Genomic DNA, 19,426 nt, shown 5'->3' with positions numbered 1-19,426 from the left:
TGAATGGACCTTCATAAGCTAAGGATGAATTCATTATCTTCCAATCTACCTTGTTGTGGCCCTTGCACTTTTTTTACATCTGGTCTTTAGGTGTTGTGCTGTATTCTGCATTCTGCTTCTTTTTCTCTCTTGCACTATTTTGATGTACTTATTTATAACTGGCATAGTTTGATTGGACAGCACACAAAATAATGCTTTTCTCAGTACGTGACAATAATAAAGCAATACCAATGTTCCGCGTGCTGCCTGTGTGGAGTTTGTACATTCTTCCTGTGATTGTGTGTATTTTCCTCAGATGCCCTGTTTCCTCTCACATCCAAAAGGTAATTGACTTCTATAAATCACTTCTTAGTGAAGGCAACTAAAAGAACCAAAATAAATTGATGGGTTTGATGTTTGATCTGTTGATGAACTTCAGGAGAATGGAGTGATGGAATTGCTCTGCTGGGAGCTAACAGACCCGATGGGCTGAATGGCTTCCTTTTGTGCGTAATAATTAAGAAAAATAGTGTTTAGGTTTAAAATCTCCCCTTGCCTCCCCCCTCCCCCCTTTGCAATGTGCTGATTTATACTGGAGAACTATTCTCTGGATGTTGACAGCCCATAGACCTCATCCAAATGGTACATTTTCATGTGTGATCTTTAATGCTTTCAGAAGATGACGATCATCTCAGGAACTGTAATTAAAAGCTACTCCTCATTTCATGACATTTCTTGGATAAGTCATGAGACAGTTGCCTGTAATTTTCATCCAAACCAGCAGCAGGGCTTGTGACACCGGCTCATTAGGATGGGAACTTAAATCTGAAAGGCTAGTAATCATTTGCTTCATGCAAAATCGCAATATATGCACATTAAAAATTTAAGATAGATTGCTGAGCCAAAGCAGCAATCTTATTCCTAAAGTCGTGTTGGTTAGAAAGTTGCTTGTAAAAAATTCTGCTGTTCATTATATGGAATGCAAATCAGATTTCAGACGGCAATTCTTCATGGAGTAGGGTGGCATCTGATAGTGAGTGGAGAAACATGAATTTTTGATGGAAAAAGTATTTAAAAATAAGACACTCCAAGAGCATCTATTTTTCAAGGCTTAGTTCAATTTTCAGTTCAATCTTCTAATGTATGGAAATGCTTGCAGTCTGTGTAGACCACTAAGTTGAATTGAATGGCAATGATGGGTAAATTATATTAACTGTTTAATAAGTTCAAGTAGGCTGGTGCTGTAAAGATAAGAAGCAGCAAAATTTTGCCTCCAGCAAAAACTGCATTACTAACGATGTAAATACAGATCGTTCAATCATCCGGTGGCATTATTAAATGACATTATGATGAATTGTTCTGCATATATGCTTTTTTTGTAATACCTTGTAGCATTACCTTTTGGTTATAAATAACTCATTTTCCTTTGCTGAAAGGCATATAATGTGCAAGAATGAAATGTAGTTATCGTGCAGAAGCCAAACCCTTCTATAAATTAGATATCACTGATCCGGTACTAACACACGTGAATAAACAACGGTGATTTGATTTTGATAAACATATTATCGTTAATCGATATCATTGCCAGCCCCTTCAGTCATAGCCATGGACATGTGTTTGCCCAAAGTGACAGAGCAAACAGCACAGTCTTGTATAAGCTCAGTAGCAATGATGCAAGAGTTATCGTGGCTAATACAGCATAACATGGAAATTATAATTTGTGGATGTTTCTTATATATTTATTGTGCCCAACTCATGGATCTGCTTCATGTGTGAACTTATTGTCTGAAGAAGGGTCCCGACACGATACATCACCTGTCCATGTTTTCCAGAGAAACTGCCTGATCCGCTGAGTCACTCCAGCACCTTGTGCTTTGTTTTCATCTGCAGTTCCTGTGTCCACGTGCAAATTTGCTTTATGTGTATGTATATGAAGAGAATAATGGAAGTACAGAAAGAAAGAAATGAAGAACTCCAGATGCTAGTTAATACATAAAATGACACAAAGTACTGGAGTAACTCAGTGGGTCAGCCAGCTTCTCTAGAGAACATGGATAGATGAAGTTTTGGGTCGAGATCCTTCTTCGGACTGTTGCTTGTTTGCTATAGTTGGCTTCTGAAGGTGAAAAGTTACAGTTTGACGGACTGTTCCTCCATTTATGAACTACAAATCAGTTATTCTGAAGTAAGGCTGAATCAGAAACGATATTTTACTTGATGACATATCTTCTCTAAATTGCTTCAGCTATTTCAAAATGCTACATTTTAGGAACTGCAGCAATTCTTTGCACAGTTGCAAACAACTTGCATCCTTCAATGAATACTTTTCCATGGGTAATTCCATACAATGCAACATCCACAGAAGCAAAGAACAACTTACATAAAAATTTCTGATACTCTTTGCACTCTTCCGCATTCCAGAGAAAATAATCCAAGTCTGTCCAATCTCTCACAGCAGCTCATACCCCCTAATTTAGGAATCATTCTGATAAACCTTCTCTGCACCTTTTCCAAAATCTTCACATCCTTCCTGTAATGGGGCGACCAGAACTGTACGCAATACTCCAAATGCGACCTAACCAAAGTCTTATAATGCTGCATCATGAGTTTCTGACCCTTATACTCAATGCCTGATCTATGAAAGCAAGCATAGTATCGAGTTCTTAACCATTCTATCTACTTGTGTTGCCATTTCAGGGCTTTATGGATTTGGAGTCAGGGGATATGGGTAGAAGGCAGGAGCGGGGAACTGAGTGGGGATGATCAGCCATGATCACATTGAATGTCGGTGCTAGCTTGAAGGGCCAAATGGCCTACTCCTGCACCTATTGCCTATTGACCTCAAGTTCTCTCTACATCCATGTTGATAAGCAAATCTTGACATGTGGTTAAAACTGAGTTATAGTAAGTTTCAAAAGATATTTTAAACAGTTTTCAAAGGCCCACAAAATGTGCACAGTGTTTTTTCTCAAATTATATGCATCTTTCAAAACAAAACAATTCCGTGGTTACATACAAAAAAATCTGTTTTAATGAGGTTCCAGCTCATTATTCTAATCTCCAGAGAAAATTGGCCTATTATAATTAATCAGTCTTTCCATCCAAGACATGCATATCGTTACTTAGAAGAGGAGCTAAAAACTGAATAGTGTACTCTCCCTCTGGTTTCGTCAAAGCTGTAGTTAATTGCAGCAAAATGTCCTTAATTACAGCCTCTTTACATCAAAGGTTAATATAATATTATCTACTTATTTTCAAGATCAACCCAGTATTTTGCATCTGATTCTTCTTCCAATATAGATGTGTATTTGTGAGGTTGATCTGGAGCGTGTGCCAGGTTTATGGCCAGAGACAGAGTCTGGAGTGTGAGTTGGATCTGTGGCTGGAACTAGGGTTGCAATTCGGACCATATAAATATACAGCATGGAAGCAGGCTTGTTTGCTCAACTTGTCCATACTGACCAAGGTCCCTTCCTGATCTGTTTTCCTGCATTTTGTCCATAACTCTCTAAATTATGTACCAGTAAATATTTTGTTGAAGGTTGTAATTATATCGGTCTACACCACTTCCCTTGGCAAATTGTTCCATTTACCCTCCATTCTCTGTGTGAAAAAACTATCCTCTCAGGTTCCTATTAAGCCTTTCTCTGTAGCTTAAATCCATGACCTGTAGTTTTTGAGCCCTCTACTCTGGGATAATGACAGTCCACTGTAACTATTTCACCACAAGATTTTATCATCTTCTATCAGGTCGCCTTTTGGCTTCTTATGCTCAAGGAAGGATTTGAGGCAGCAAGTGGTGCAGCGATAGTTGCTGCCTTACAGCACCAGAGACCTAGGTTTGATCCTTATTATGGGTGCTATCAGTATGGAGTTTGTACATTCTCCCTGTGACAGCGTGAGTTTTTTCCAGGTGCACCAGTTTCCTCCCTCACACCAAAGACATGCAGGTTTGTAGGTTAATTGTCTTTGGTAAGTTGTTACATTGTCCCTAGTGTATGGGGTGATGACTGACGCTTAGGACTCGGTGGGCTGAAGGTCCTGTTTCCATGATGTATCTCTAAAGTCTAATATTTAAAATAAAATGGTTCCATTCTACCCAGTCTCTCCTTATAACAAGGCATCCAGTCCCAGTAACATCCTCTTGAATGATTCCTGCGCACTCACTGGCTTAATAACATCCTTCCTATAGTCCGATGTCCAGATATGAACATGATAATCCAAGTATGGTCTCATCAATGTCTTGTGTAGCTATAATATGACATTCCAACTGTTGGATTAATTACCTTGACTGATAAAGGTAAGCATGCTATATGCCTTCTTCACCACTTTGTCCACCTGTGTTACCACTTTCAGGGAACTATGCACTTGTTTCCCCAGGTCACCCGGTCCTAAAACACTCCCCAGTGCCCTGTGATTCACTATGCATGTCCTGTCCTGGTATTCCTCTCAAAGTTCTTACTTTGCACTAATCTGAGTTAAATTACATCTCCCAATTCTTGGCCCACTTTTCCAGATGATTGAGATCCCGTTGTAACCTTTGGTAATCTTCCTCACTGTCCACCACACAATCAATTTTGGTGTCACTTGCAAACTTACTAATTATGTCACCTTCATATTTATCTAAATCATTAACTTTTATGCCAAACAGGGGACCCAGTGATGATTTCTGTAACATCACTCGTTCCAGGCATCCAGTCTGAAATACAATCATAGAAACATAGAAACATAGAAAATAGGTGCAGGAGTAGGCCATTCGGCCCTTCGAGCCTGCACCGCCATTCAATATGATCATGGCTGATCATCCAACTCAGTATCCTGTACCTGCCTTCTCTCCATACCCCCGATCCCTTTAGCCACAAGGGCCACATCTAACTCCCTCTTAAATATAGCCAATGAACTGGCCTCAACTACCTTCTGTGGCAGAGAATTCCAGAGATTCACCACTCTCTGTGTGAAAAATGTTTTCCTGATCTCGGCCCTAAAAGATTTCCCCCTTATCCTTAAACTGTGACCCCTTGTTCTGGACTTCCCCAACATCGGGAACAATCTTCCTGCATCTAGCCTGTCCAACCCCTTAAGAATTTTGTAAGTTTCTATAAGATCCTCCCCTACAATCCTCTCTCTCCTTCCACCAAACTAACTTTGTTTCCAATTGGCTAGCTACGCTTGATATCCATGTGATCCAACCTTCCAGACCATCCAAGTTCCACGTGGAACATGTCAAAGTCCTTGCTAAAGATGATATTGACAATGTCTACCACCCTCCCCTCATCAATCACCTTGGTCACTGCTTCAAAAAACTGAATCTAGTTCAGGAGGCACAACCAATCATGACTGCCTAACCAGGACTTGCCTTTCCAAATGCAGATAGATTCAGTCTCTGAGAATCTCCTCCATTAACTTTCCCACCAATGATGTCTGGCTCACTGGCTTGTCTTGTCCTTGCAGCCCTTCATTAATAAAGGTACAACATTAGTCACATACTTATCTTCAAGTACATCACTTGTGGCTAAGAAAGAAACTGAAATCTCTGCCAGGCTATTATTCATATGTTTCAAACTGTTTTGACAAGCTGAACCATACCAACTGATTCTTATTCACATAAAAATTGTGTAGTGTCTCTGGAGGGATCATTGCCAGCGGCTTAAGTGGTATCTACAATTTTTGTCATCTTCAGGAAGTTCATGCCCCTATCCCTTGCGAATACCAGAGGATGCAGAAGACATCTGACAACCAGCATTTCTTAGTCTCTCACCTTTTCAAAGTAACAGTTTTTTCATTTTTCCTGCTAAAATGGATAATCTTTGTTTCCTCACTTAGTACTCTATCTACCATCTTCTTTTGCACACTCGAAGCAAATCCTTGGTATTTTGCATCCTCATACCTTAGTTTCCCTCTAGCTTTGCTTTGTTAGTAAATTAGGGTACATCACTTGGTATCCTCATTGCGGTTGCAATAGATTACGAATAACTGAGGCCCAGGGGGTCATAAGGAGTAGGAGTAGAATTAGGTCATTCAACCTATCAGGTCTACCACCATTCAATCATGGCTGTTCCATCCCCCCTGACCTCATTCTCCAGTCTTCTTCCCATAACCTCTGACACCCATACTAATCAAGAATCTATCTATCTCTGCCTTAAAAATATCCACTGACTAGGCCTCCACAGCCTTCTGTGGCAAATAATTCCATAGATTCACATAGAAACATAGAAAATATGTGCAGGAGGAGGCCATTCATTGTGCCAGCACCGCCATTCATTGTGATCATGGCTGATCGTCCCCTATCAATAACCCGTGCCTGCCTTCTCCCCATATCCCTTGACTCCACTAGCCCCTAGAGCTCTATCTAACTCTCTCTTAAATCTATCCAGTGACTTGGCCTCCACTGCCGTCTGTGGCAGGGAATTCCATAAATTCACAACTCTCTGGGTGAAAAAGGATTTTCTCACAGTAGTCTTAAATGACCTCTCCTTTATTCTAAGACTGTGTCCCTGGTTCTGGACTCGACCAACATTTGGAACATTTTTCCTGCATCTAGCTTGTCCAGTCCTTTTATAATTTTATATGTTTCTATAAGAACCCCCTCATCCTTCTAAACTCCAGTGAATACAAGCCGAGTCTTTTTAATCTTTCCTCATATGACAGTCCCACCATCCTAGGGATCAATCTCGTGAACCTACGCTGCACTGCCTCAATCACAAGGATGTCCTTCCTCAAATTAGGAGACCAAAACTGTACACAATACTCCAGATGTGATCTCACCACCGTCATCGACAAGCAAGTCACTAGTTATACCCTGAAATCCTAAAAATAACCTGATTATTGATCCCTATTTTCTGTTTCCAGCTGATCATAATTATATCATAAATAAATAATGACCTGAGATCTAATCTTGTGCAACAACCTCACCTGCCTCTGTACAGCACCTTAGATTTCAAGTGAGAGGAGAAAGAATAGGAACCTGAGGAGCAACTTTTTCACTCGCAGTGTGGTGGATGTTGGAACAAGCTGCCAGAGGAGGTAGTTGAGGGGGGCACTATAACACCATTTAAAATATATTTGGTGAGGTACATGGATAGGAATGGTTTAGAAGGATCTGAGTTAAACACGGGCATTTGGGGACTAGGCATCTTGGTCGATATTTACGGTTTGGGCCAAAGTACCTGTTTCTGTGCTGTATGACTCTTTGACCATCTGGAGATCTCGGATTCCACAGGCTGATTCTTTCTGGCCTGCCCAGTTTCACCTTGAAACAAACGTGAATTGAAAGACGTCATAAGAACAGTTAACTGTGGTCGTATATAATCAGGCCACTTTGTGCTCAATTTATTGTAGTGTCTTGAAAATTACAAGGCTTATTTAACTTTTACAACCTGTATTATAAACACACACAGTGTCATAAAATGATCATGTTGTGGCTGCTCCTCACGCACCACAATGTCACTAAAAGCAACTTTTTCTGCAATGCCACCTCATAAAATTCTGTTTTCGGCAGAAGAATTTAAAATTGTAGCTTTTTTTTTAAAAAGAGATAAAATTTACCCCTCAGGTCCCTACAAATTTACCCCTCAGGTCCCACTCCCTACAATTTAGGGACATTGATGATGCCGCATTCAGAGTACTGTGTTCAGTTTCAGGCACCGTGTTATAGGAACAATGTTTTCAAGCTGGGAAGGATATAGAGAAGATTTACAAGGATGTTGCCAGGCCTCTACAGCCTCAGCTATAGGGAGAGGTTGAGCAGGCTAGGACTCTATTCCTTGGAGCGCAGGAGGATGAGGGGTGATCTTATAGAGGTATACAAAATCATGAGAGGAATAGATTGGGTAGATGCACAGCGTCTCTTGCCCAGAGTAGGGGGATCTACAACCAGAGGGCATATGTTTAAGGTGAGGGGGGAAGATTTAAGGGGAGCCTGAGGGGTAATTTCTGTTACACAGAGCGTGGTGGGTGTATGGTACGAGGCAGGTACTATCGTAACATTTAAGAAGCATTTACACAGGTACATGGATAGGAATAGGTTTGGAGGGATATGGCCCAACGCGCAGGGCAAGTGTGAATAGTGTAAATAGGAAATGTTGGTCGGCGTGGGAAGTTGAGCTGAAGGGCCTGTTTCCACTCTGTATGACTCTATGACAAAATGTTGCCTATCCACGTTCTCCAGAGATACAGCCAGACCCACTGAGTTACTCTAGCACTATGTGCTTTTTGCTCAACATTTCAGCATCTGCAGTTCCTTGTGTTTACTTAAGTTGAATGTGGACAAATCAAGTTATTGTATTTTGAAAATAAAAATAGGAATGCAGTAATTAATCAGCTGTTCAAAGCTGTATCCATGAAGAAACAGTTAATATTTCACACCGATAACATTTCAATCAGAATCTTTTAGATTTTTGATGACAGGAACATAAACTCCGTTTTTCTCCACAGTTATTGCCTGGTTTTCTGAATATTTCTGGCATATTCTGCTTTTTATTCCAGATTTTTAACATCGTCAGTTTATTTTTTGCTAATGCAGAAGTTGATGGTGGAAGGATTATTTTTGGACTGGAGGCCCATGACTATTGGCATGCCTTGGGTCACTGCTGGCCCTTATGTTCATCGACTCATAAGCCATAGATGCAGAATTAGGCCAAACGGCCCATTAAGTCTACTCTGCCATTCAATCATGGCTGATTTATCTTTCCCTCTGAACCACATTCTCCTGCCATCTCACTGTAACTTCTGCCACCCTTACTAATCAATAACCTGTCATTCTCTGCTTTAAAATTACCCATTGTCTTGGCCTCCATAGCTAGCTGTGGCAATGAATTCCAAAGATTCACCACACTCTGACTAACCAAATTCCCCCTCAACTCCTTTCTGAAGGTACGTCCATTTATTCTGATTGTTGGGCCCCATTGTTGTTTGTCATCTACATCAATAATTAAGATGAGAATGTGCAAGACATTGTTAATAGCTTTGTAGATAACATCAATATAGATTATATTGTGGACAATGCGGAAGGGTATTAAGAAGTACAGTGGGGTCTAGATCAACTGAATAAAGAGGCAGTGGATTGGCAAATAGAATTTAATTCAGATAAGAGCAAGGTGTTGCATTTTGGGACATCAGCCTGGGTAGGGATTTCACAGTGAATGGTAGGGCCCTGAGGAGTGTTGTCAAAAGGAGAAACCTTGGAGTGCAAGTACATACGCATCTGAAAGTGGCCAGGTGGAAAGTCGCTGGCCTTCATCTGTAAAAACATTGAGTATAAAGGTTAGTACAGGCTACGACTTTATTCCTTAGTGCTTTGAAAACTGAACGAAGATCTTAGAGAGGTCTTGAAATCATGAAAAGCACATAGTATGTATGCACACAGCCTTTTTCCCTGGGGTTGAAATCATGAAAAGCACATAGTATGTATGCACACAGCCTTTTTCCCTGGGGTGGGGAATCAAGAACTGGAGGGTATAGATTTAAAGTGAGAGAGAAAAGGTTTAACAGGGTCCTTAGGTTCAATTTTCTATTTTCAGAGGATTATGTGTATATGGAGCGAGCTGCCAGAGGAGGTAGTCAAGGCAGGTACTATATAACATTTAAAAGACATTTGGACAGGTACCTGGATAGGAGAGGTTTAGAGGGACATAGATGAAACGGGCAAATGGGACTAGCATGGATGGGCATCACGGGTGGCATGGACAAGTTGGACCTAAGGCCTGTTTGCATGCTCTATGACTCAATGACTCTCGTGTCTGATCACTCTAGGAAGGCTACATGAAAACATTTTTTTTTTCCAGGACTGTTTTTATTGCAAGACATGTCTCCTTGTCAATTTCTGAAGTAATTTTTAAGTGGTTCTCTAGTTCCTGATCAAAATTGCATTATAACCAATTTGGCTCCCTGTAGCACACTTTCCATAATTCACCAATCACCGATCTTATTTGTATAGAAACAGGTATGATAGCAGGACATTCCTTTGGAAACATGTCTACTCTCGGTGAGAGCTCTGCAGCCAATGTGTTCGGTTTAAATCAAGACATTGGTCAACTTGAAAGATCAGGAGGGAAGGAAATTTTTTGTTGGTTGATCCAGAAATGTACATACATTGCTTTATTATTTCTGAAATGCATATACTTGTGATTTAGATTTCTTAGACTGCTCTACCTTTTATTTGAATCCAGAGAACGCTACTTATTTTGCCATTTATTTTGGTGCTGCAGCAGGCCCGTGTTTTTCATGCAGGGGAACCTTGCTTTAATTAGTTTTATTAATGTGCATAATTTCTCATGAAATTGAGGGGAAATTACACAAGGTGAGTAAAGTGACTGGTAATAGCAGTAATTAGCGCAAATCAGTCAGGCACACAAAATGGCCATCTGCAGGATTTTGCAAATATACAAAGGAAACCATATGCAGCACAACTATGCACAGAACAGAACAGCAAGAAAATATAGAAACAGCTTCAAGAGAAAAGAGGCCATCTAAATAGAAGTTTAACTGTCAGGATGCTATCGATTAGCAGCAAAAATACAAGTTTATCAAAATAACTAGCGATAAAGTGTGGGTATGTTTGACAGCAACTATCTATAATAGGCAATTGAGATCTTTTCTAAGTAGTGAAGTTGCTAAGATGATTCTGCTAAATCATCAATTTTAAAACCAGTAAATTTTAGATCTCTGATGTTTCCTGTCTATGAGAAAATCTGCAGTGGAGGCAAATATTGATGCAGTACATTGCCCTTAAATGAGTTATTGACAAAATGATCTGGAGCAGGCATATGGAAATAAAGTATTAACATTGTTCACTCATTTGGAATATTCAAGGACCTGCCGTGTAGGAATAAGATTGTTTTAAAGGTAAATGGACATCATTTTTTAAAAAGAAAATTGCCAAATTTGCAGAACACTGTAGTGGAACCCACAAATTTAAGAATGGTTGCCATCTCTTGATAGGAAAACAATACTGTTGTGTCCACGGAATGGCATTCATCAAATGGTGGTCCGTTTATTTGGCAAGGTTCGCTTCATGCCATGCGTCTCATTTGAGCTGAATCTTTACGTTCCATTCTAACTATCATAAACTTTACAAGGTGAACAAACATTTTAAAGCTCCTGTGAAGCATTTAAGACTAAAGATGTGTGCCCACATGTCACATGGCATTAAATATGAGTTGCTTGGCAGGTTTTGTACCTACCTATTAAGCTAGTTGGCAGTGCATAGCAGATCCCTGCTGGGAGCTTGTGCTAACCATTCATGTGTCCTGACTACAAACATTACAGGCAGTCAGCCATGAGCCCTTTGGGCTAACCTGATCCAGATGTTGAAGGGAGTATTCCACTGGGACTATAATAAACTTCAACAATAGAAATCTAAACAAAGCTAGATATTGAACTCAGTTGCACATTCTTCTTTGAATCTGAAGGTCTTGAGTTCAGGTTGAACTCCACAATCTGGAGCTCAATCATCTAGGTAAATGTCGGTGAAGTCCTGAGAGAATGCACCTTTTGGAGATGCATCGTGCAAATGCAGCATTAGGTCAAGATCTCTTTTCTCTCAGAAAAGTGTAAACATTCAGTTGCATTGTTTTGAAGACCCGCAGTGTTTTATTCTTGGAGACTGGCTAGATTTTATCTGAATAGTACATTGCTGCTTACTGGAGCAGCAATGTGCACAAATTTCCTGGCACACTTTCTGTAATATAACTGTGACCAGATATTGATAGGACTTCAAGTACTTCATTAGCTAGGAATCGATTTTCCATTCCCCAGAAGGAAGCATGAAAGGCACAATGTAAATCCAAGTCTTTTTATTTAAGAGTTTGGCTGTCTTTGGTGGGGTTTAAGACAAGAGGCAATTTAAGCAAAACATTATAACCTTCATCTAATTAAGTATGTACATTTGCATTGTTAATTAATTTGTTAATTACTAAGAGCATCTGACCGGAACATTCCTCTGGTACTTCATTAAGCAGAACAAAATGCTAATGCTTTTAATATAAAAAATAAAGTGCTGGCCATACTCAGCAGGCCAGTTATCATCTCAGTTAATGTTTCTGGTCAATAACCTTTTGCTGTTTTCCTTATCCTACCTGCCTTAAGTATACCAGCAATGCCTATATAGAATCATGGAAATGTTACAGCCCGGAAGAAGGTCATTCAGACCATTCACTGCCGACATACAAGAGCAATCTTCAGTTCCACTTCAGAGCTCTTCCCCATAGCCCTGAAATATATTTTCCCTCAAGTATATATCTAGTTATATTTTGAAAGCATTGACTGAATCTACTTCCACCACTGTTTAATAGGCAATTAATTTCAGGTCATGACAGATAAAGAAAATGCTGTAGGTACTCAGCGGGTTACTATTCTCTCTCTATGAATGCTGTCTGACTTGCTGGCTACATACTTCCTGTTTTAATTTCAGATTTCCAGCATCTGAAGATTTTGGTTTCAAGTTAATGTCTATTCAGTGTATGAAAATATATAGACAATAGACAATAGGTGCAGGAGCAGGCCATTTGGCCCTTCGAGCCAGCACCACCATTCAATGTGATCATGGCTGATCATCAACAATCAGTTCCTGCCTTCTCCCCATATCCCCTGACTCTGCTATTTTTAAGAGCCCTATCTAGCTCTCTCTTGAAAGCATCCAGAGAACCTGCCTATGTCTTTATATTAAACCTGACTTTTTTGCCAGTCATTCGAGTTCCTGAGCTATACACTGATGGGAACTGGTTTCCTCTCATTACTAAGCCATGATAATATTCGTCTCTATCAATTCATCTCTGAATACCTCTTTGCTCCAGGAACAGTCCCTGTTTCTCCAGTCTATCAACATAGTTGACATGCCTTAACCCAAGAACTCTCTTGTAAATATTTCCACTACCCCTGATGGGCTTTTGTATCCATTCAAGTCACTGGATCTGGATGTAACAATCTGATTGTGGCTGAAACAGAGCGTTATGAGGTTATATTTTCACTCCCTGTCGGTACTCATGGATCTTAGGATTCTATGCTCTTTTAATGGCTGTTCTTTCAAAGTGCACTGTCACTTTCAACAATTTGTGGAAATGTCCCTCCAAGTGCTCCTGTACCTGGCACCCTTTAGACAGCGAGTTGTGAATCATCCAGAGAGTTGTGAATTTGTGGAATCATCCAGAGTTGTCGAATTCTATGCCTCAGAAGGCAGTGGAGGCTGATTCACTGGATGGAGTTAGATGGAGCTCTTAGGGCCAGCGGAATCAAGGGATATGGGGAGAAGGCAGGAACGGGGTACTGATTGTGGATGATCTGCCATGATCACATTGAATGGCGGTGCTGGCTCGAACGGCCGAATGGCGTACTGCTGCACCTATTTTCTAACTATCTATGACATTGGACATTTATATTCAGTCCCGATGAAGTGCCCTGACTCGAAACGTCAACTGTCCATCTCTCTCCACAGATGCTGCCTGAATAGCTGAGTTCCTCCAGCATGTTATTTGTTGCGAAGGTAGACATAAAATGCTGGAGTAAATCAGCAGGACAGGCAGCATCTCTGGAGAGAAGGAATGGGCAACGTTTTGGGTCGGGACCCTTCTTCAGACTACGTCAGGGGAATGGGGAGGACAAAGATAGAATGTAGTCGGACACAGTAAGACTGGTGGGAGAACTGAGAAGGGGGAGGGAAAGCAAGGGCTATATGAAGTTAGAGAAGTCAATGTTCATACCGCTGGGATGCTAGCTACCCAAGTGAAATATGAGATGCTGTTCCTCCAATTTGCGCTGGGCCTCACTCTGACAATGGAGGAGGCCCAGGACAGAAAAGAAAGATTTGGAATGGGAGTGGGAGTTGAAGTGCTTAGTAACCGGGAGATCAGGTAGGTAAAGGCAAATTGAGCGGAGGTGTTCAGTGAAACGATTACCAAGCCTGCACTTGGTCTCGCCGATGTAGAGAAGTTGATACTTGGAACAGCGGATACGCTAGATGAGTATTTGTTGCTCCAGATTCCAGTAACAGCAGTCTCTTGCATCCCCATTTATAATCTTTCCTTATGCTCCACCATAAATCATCACTGTGGACTTTCCTGCATTACATTTAATCCATTATATCTCTGACCATGTCCCTGTTTCCTTTTGAATTCCATTACTGTCTCGCTCACTATTTGATGGATTGGGACTAGAAGTGGAGTGGGGTAAATATAATGCGTCTGGGCCTCGAAAATGTCCCAGCCTCTACCCCCACACCACCCTAGGATTTTGTTGCAGTCCAAAGCAATACCTCAATTTTTGTTGAGCAGCATGAAATGATCATAAATGTTATTGTTTGTATATGCCATTGATGAAAAGTACAGTTGACAAATTGATTTTTATAAGGAGTTGCCACCAAATTGACTCTTGCAGCTAAGTTGCATGAGTGACAACCAAATAAATATCATTATGTCAATAGGAAAAATGTTTGGACTAAAATGAACTGTCATAAAAGATCAGGATTCTTTTAGCTACAGTAAAACATATTCTCAGCACTGATTTATTACTGTGATATTTTAAAAAGGCAGAGTTCCTCAAGATTATATTGGATAAACTGTATTTTTTTCTGGCAGGGTTACCATAGATTGTGTGTCAACACAGGCCTAGAAGCGAAGTGGTGTGGCCTTATCCCAGTGGGAAATCGGTGCAATGTAACAACAACTGGACTCAAGTGGAATCTGAGTAAGTGTGAACACATGTCCAACATTTGCTGGGATTTGACTCTAGAAGTTGTTTTCATCCTGCTGTAGTACAACAAAAGTTTAATGCCTGTCTCATTCAAGAATGCTACATCTTGGGTAGTGATGAGTTGCCAAGAATGTTTTGCTGTGAATTCAGATTTTGATATTTAATGTGAATATTTCAGTATTCATCAAATTTTTATACTGATTTATAAAACTATGCTTGACTTATGAGTCCCACATTGTGAAGGCTTAACATATATTTTATATAGGTTATTGATTTTTTATTTGAAGTGTTGAAAATATATTTGCTGTGTTTAATATGGAAGTGTTTTAAAGTACTGAGCTAATGGAGGGGTTGTAAATGATAATTATTTTCGGAATGTAAGTAGGCAAATTTATTGCAAGACAGGGTCTGTGTTTTGCATAGGAAATACAATCAAAACAGTGCATTCTGAGAAAATAGGTATTAATCATTTATTAATAATTTATTTATCACATCTTCACTCCCTTTATGTTTGGAAGAGCAGCCAACTTCACGAGAATAGCTAATTCTTTGAACAGATCAACATTCCAAATAAGAGATTGATGGTGTTTCCGGAGCCAGGGATTATTGACTGGACACAAATATTAATTGGCAATCAAAAATGTAATTCCTTTTAATGGAGAACAATCTTGGAAGCTACAGTGCCCTCCATAATGTTTGGGTCCGAGACCCATCATGTATTTATTTGCCTCTTTACTCCACAATTTGTGATTTGTACTAGAAAAAAATAACATGTGGTTAAAGTGCATATTGTCAGATTTTAATGAATGCCATTTTTATACATTTTGGTGTCACCATGTAGAAATTACAGCTGTATTTACACATAGTCCCCCTATTTCTACATGGTGAAACCAAAATGTATAAAAATACCTTTTAATAAAATCTGACAATGTGCACTTTAACCACATGTGATTTTTAAAATGATAAATCTCAAATTGTGTACTGAGGCAAATATGTAAATGATGGGTCTTTGTCCCAAACATTATGGAGGGCACTGTATGAAAGGAACTGGGTTTAGGAGGTACACATTATGAAGTTTTCCTGAAAACAATCTTCAAAGAAAAATATATGCCAGTAATTAGATAATAATTGGTATTTTGGAATCAGTGGCCAAGTGGTGGTGCTTGCAGTTAAGTGTAATGTGAGCTACCCACTAAGATTCAGCAGTGTAGTCTTTGTCCCAAACATTATGGAAGGCACTGTAATACAGAAGCTAATTATTTTTTCATTAGCGTAAAAATAAATCAGCAAACCCACAGTACTTCTGCATTGCGGAGAAACTGAATTGGAAACATAAACCACGCCACTGCCAATTCACCAGACCCATTCTAGTAGTTCATTAAAAGTGATAACAGTGGATCCAGCAGCACTGGTCCAGCAAGAGAACATTACCATGAGGTTTTCACTGTGTAAAGCAGGGTCTTTACAGCTTCAGCAAAGTTCATGTTGGGTGCATCACTAAAGAGCCTAGGAAATGTTGTCTAGGCATAAATAGTTTTCATCACTCATGCCACAGTTCACAACAAAAATCTATTGTTGCAGTACTATGCCCTTCGACATTATGGATACACGTTGGCCCTGAACAACTTTATTTCTTACAATGGTTGCCTGCAAACTTGCCTGCAAGTAGCTGCTGTCTGCTCTCTTTTGCCGGGTCCTGTCTCAGTATATTGAAATCTGTTTTGGCCCCAGTTTACTGTTCCTCAGGTGGGGACATCGTGGCTGTGGTGCACACAGGTAGAGCGGTGGCTGTGGGAGGCAACAGGTCAATTTTACCTTTCGCCGGTGCGGTTGCAGGGGCCATGAGTCACGGTGTGGGAATGGGAAAGCAAGGCAGCTGCTGGAGATGGGTGAGTTTTCAGATCGCAGCTGCACGGAATGCTGGCAGCCATGAAAGAACAAACAGCATCACGCTGGTCCAGGCCAACCCATAGATCATGGATTTCCCCACACTTATCTACTGCCACCTGAAAACCAGACCTAAAGTGGGAAAATAATGGGCCTGCCCCACTTTCGCGATTTTTTTTGGCGACTGTCGGTACCCGTCATAGTCGCAGCAGGTGGCCGAAATTTTTCAACATGTTGAAAATCCAGCGGCGACCAGAAAAAGGTACAACTCTTTGAGCGACTTCTCATGACCATGAAATCCAAAATGGCAGGCCCTTAACAAATACATATCTCCTAAGGCCAAGATCAGACTTTAAATTTTCAGTAATATCTGTACTATTACTAAAACTCTTGTCTTGTCCTCTTCCGGTTTGCGTTGTTTTTAAATTTGCGCAAAAATGATCCCCCATAGCACTATGATTTTTTGCCACCTTACTCACCATTCTCCTCTGCTGCAAGTCAAATAAGTTTTGTTCCGATTGGTGAAATAGTACACAAGTTATGAAGGTTTAAAAATCGTAAACACCGCTCCTTCCGGCACCCACTGTCAATAACAGCGGCAAGGAGAATAAAAAGCTGAAGCAGCAGAGTGTGTTGAACAGCGTGCGGGCAGTGAGCAGCTTGCGGAGAGTGAGTAGCTTGTGGAGAGCTTGTGGACAGTGAGCAGCGTGCGGAGAGTGAGCAGCGTGAGGGCAGAGAGCAGCGTGTGGGCTGCTTCTGCGGCGACCAGCACGATGAGCCGGAAGCTGTTGAGTTGAACCGGAAGCCTCTGAGTGAAGCCAGTGTGGGACCGGGATCTGCCGCGTGAGACCGAAAGCTGAAGGTGTGGGGTGAGCAGAGAGCGAGCTGCATCTGCTGCGACCACCCCTTCCTCCATCCCCCCCACCCCACCCCCTCCCAAACTCCCCATTCCCCCTTCCCCACACCCCCCCTTCTCCCCCACACCCCCTTATCAACACACCCCTCCACCACCACCCCTCCCCCACACCCCCCCCTCATGCACCCCCTCCCACACACTTCTCCCCCTCCCAAACACCCCCACCACCACACTTCCCCACACACCCCCTGCCCCACGCACCCCCTCCCCCACACACCCCCCCCCCCACGCACCACCTCCCCCAAACCCCCCACACAAGAGTCGTCACGTTTCTGGCAGCAACAAAGTTGTGAAAGTTTACAGAAAAGTCTTATCTTCTGCTGCCTCTGCATGTGGCCCTGTCTTTCTTGGTGCATCTCCCTCCCCCCCCCCCCCCCCCCACCCCCCCCCCCCCACCCCCCACCCCCAAAATGTGTTTCCAACATTTCCTGTGTTTATCACAGTTCCAATATTTTATGATGCATGAGATTTTGAAATACTTTTTGATATGCATCTGACTGTTGTTCTGTTTGAAAAAGAACCACAGTACTGCTCCTGTGTTTGAGACTGTGATGGAGTGAGAGCGAGAGCTGGTCTTGTCTCTGGTTGAATGATTTGGCAAGATCTCCGGCTGGTGGTGCTCTGCCTGCTGAATACCTTTTATGTGTAGATTTGTATTTGTAGCTTTTTATGGACCTTTAACCTAAAGTTGTTGCCATTGGCTATATTTTGTGATGGATTAGTGACTGACTTTCACATTGGCAATTCAATGAATTGCTCTTGCTTGCAGCTTTGTAGTTTGTACCATTAGGGAGAAGGAATGACTGATTGGATGGTTGAATTTCATGTACCTTCTTGGTCCCAAGCTGCCTGGCAGCTCAGAGGATGGAACAAAGTCGGAAATATTACATTTTCCCACATTGTTATCCTTGGCATAAATGCTTAATAAGAAATGAGCTGTAAATGAGAATGCAAGCCTATTTTGTGAAGTGAACCCATGACCCTTGGTCGAACATATTTGATTTAAAGTATTATAGAGCCTCTCTTGTTTTTAATTGATTTCAGAATATTAAATGTAATAGTCAGATTTTTAATTCTATTTGAAAATCTTACCTGTCACAGTAATCAAGGTGAAACAGGGATCCCTGAAATTTTCTGGAGTGCATTGCATTTTTTAATAGTACAGAATATCCCAAAACCAATTTGACATTCACTCCCTGTTATAAGTGAGGCACCAAATGTACACACAGTAAGATCCCACATAAGGCATTGTGATAATGATCAGATAAAGTGTTTGGTGTGGGGGAGGGAGAAGCTATTGGCAATGTGGCTGGGATGGCAGGGAGAGCACAACTCTTACTTTTTGAAAAAATGCTATGGGATGTAACAAATAATGACCTCGACAACAGTGTAACATTCCTTTGTTCCTGCTCTGTATTGTCAGCCTTGAATGGTCTTTACCCTTAGATTCAGAGGGAGAAAATGCCAATTAAGCCACAACTGAGAAAGCCACTTGGAAAAAAAAAGGCTGCTGAAAATTTAGCTGAAACATGGGAATAGTGATTACAAATACATCTCAGTGCCTGTGGTGAAATTTCACTGACAGTATTTTGTTAATAATAAATTAAATACCTCTTTTTATTAGTTAAGCACTTTATTGACTGCCATAAAAAAAAATATAGAATTTGCTTTCATGTTCCCATTACACTGATATATTTTTCCCTATCGCATTAAGGTCAAAGTACAAAGGTTTAAACGAGATATGCACCATCAAGAGCACCTCTCTCCACTATAGATCCATGAATGTCTTAACGTGAGCATTAGTGCTTGAGGCTTTCAACATGTCTCGTCTATGTATAAGGGACTCGGAAATCTGTTTCTGGTAATGAATTGAATTATTTAGGTTTTAATAGACAAATTGTGGAATGCACTACCATGGGTGAAGGTGGAACAACATACCGTGGTGCATTTAAGAGGCTTTGA

The 19,426-nt window shown here is 40.9% G+C and overlaps 1 protein-coding gene across 5 annotated transcripts in view; it reads left to right on the top strand.

Moving 5' to 3' along the window:
* Positions 1–19,426, top strand: part of tpk1 (thiamin pyrophosphokinase 1) — a 349,575-nt gene that overhangs the window by 205,690 nt on the left and 124,459 nt on the right. For all 5 annotated transcript variants that reach the window (XM_055656935.1, XM_055656952.1, XM_055656943.1 and 2 more), the window contains one exon: positions 14,547–14,655. In XM_055656935.1, the coding sequence (XP_055512910.1) occupies positions 14,547–14,655 (109 nt within the window). The remainder of the gene's footprint in view (positions 1–14,546; positions 14,656–19,426) is intronic.

The sequence above is a fragment of the Leucoraja erinacea genome, chromosome 2, assembly GCF_028641065.1.
Source record: "Leucoraja erinacea ecotype New England chromosome 2, Leri_hhj_1, whole genome shotgun sequence".
In the NCBI taxonomy this organism is placed as follows: Eukaryota; Metazoa; Chordata; class Chondrichthyes; order Rajiformes; family Rajidae; genus Leucoraja; species Leucoraja erinaceus.
Note: the sequence above shows the minus strand (reverse complement) of the source record. Positions and strands in the feature narration are given on the sequence as shown.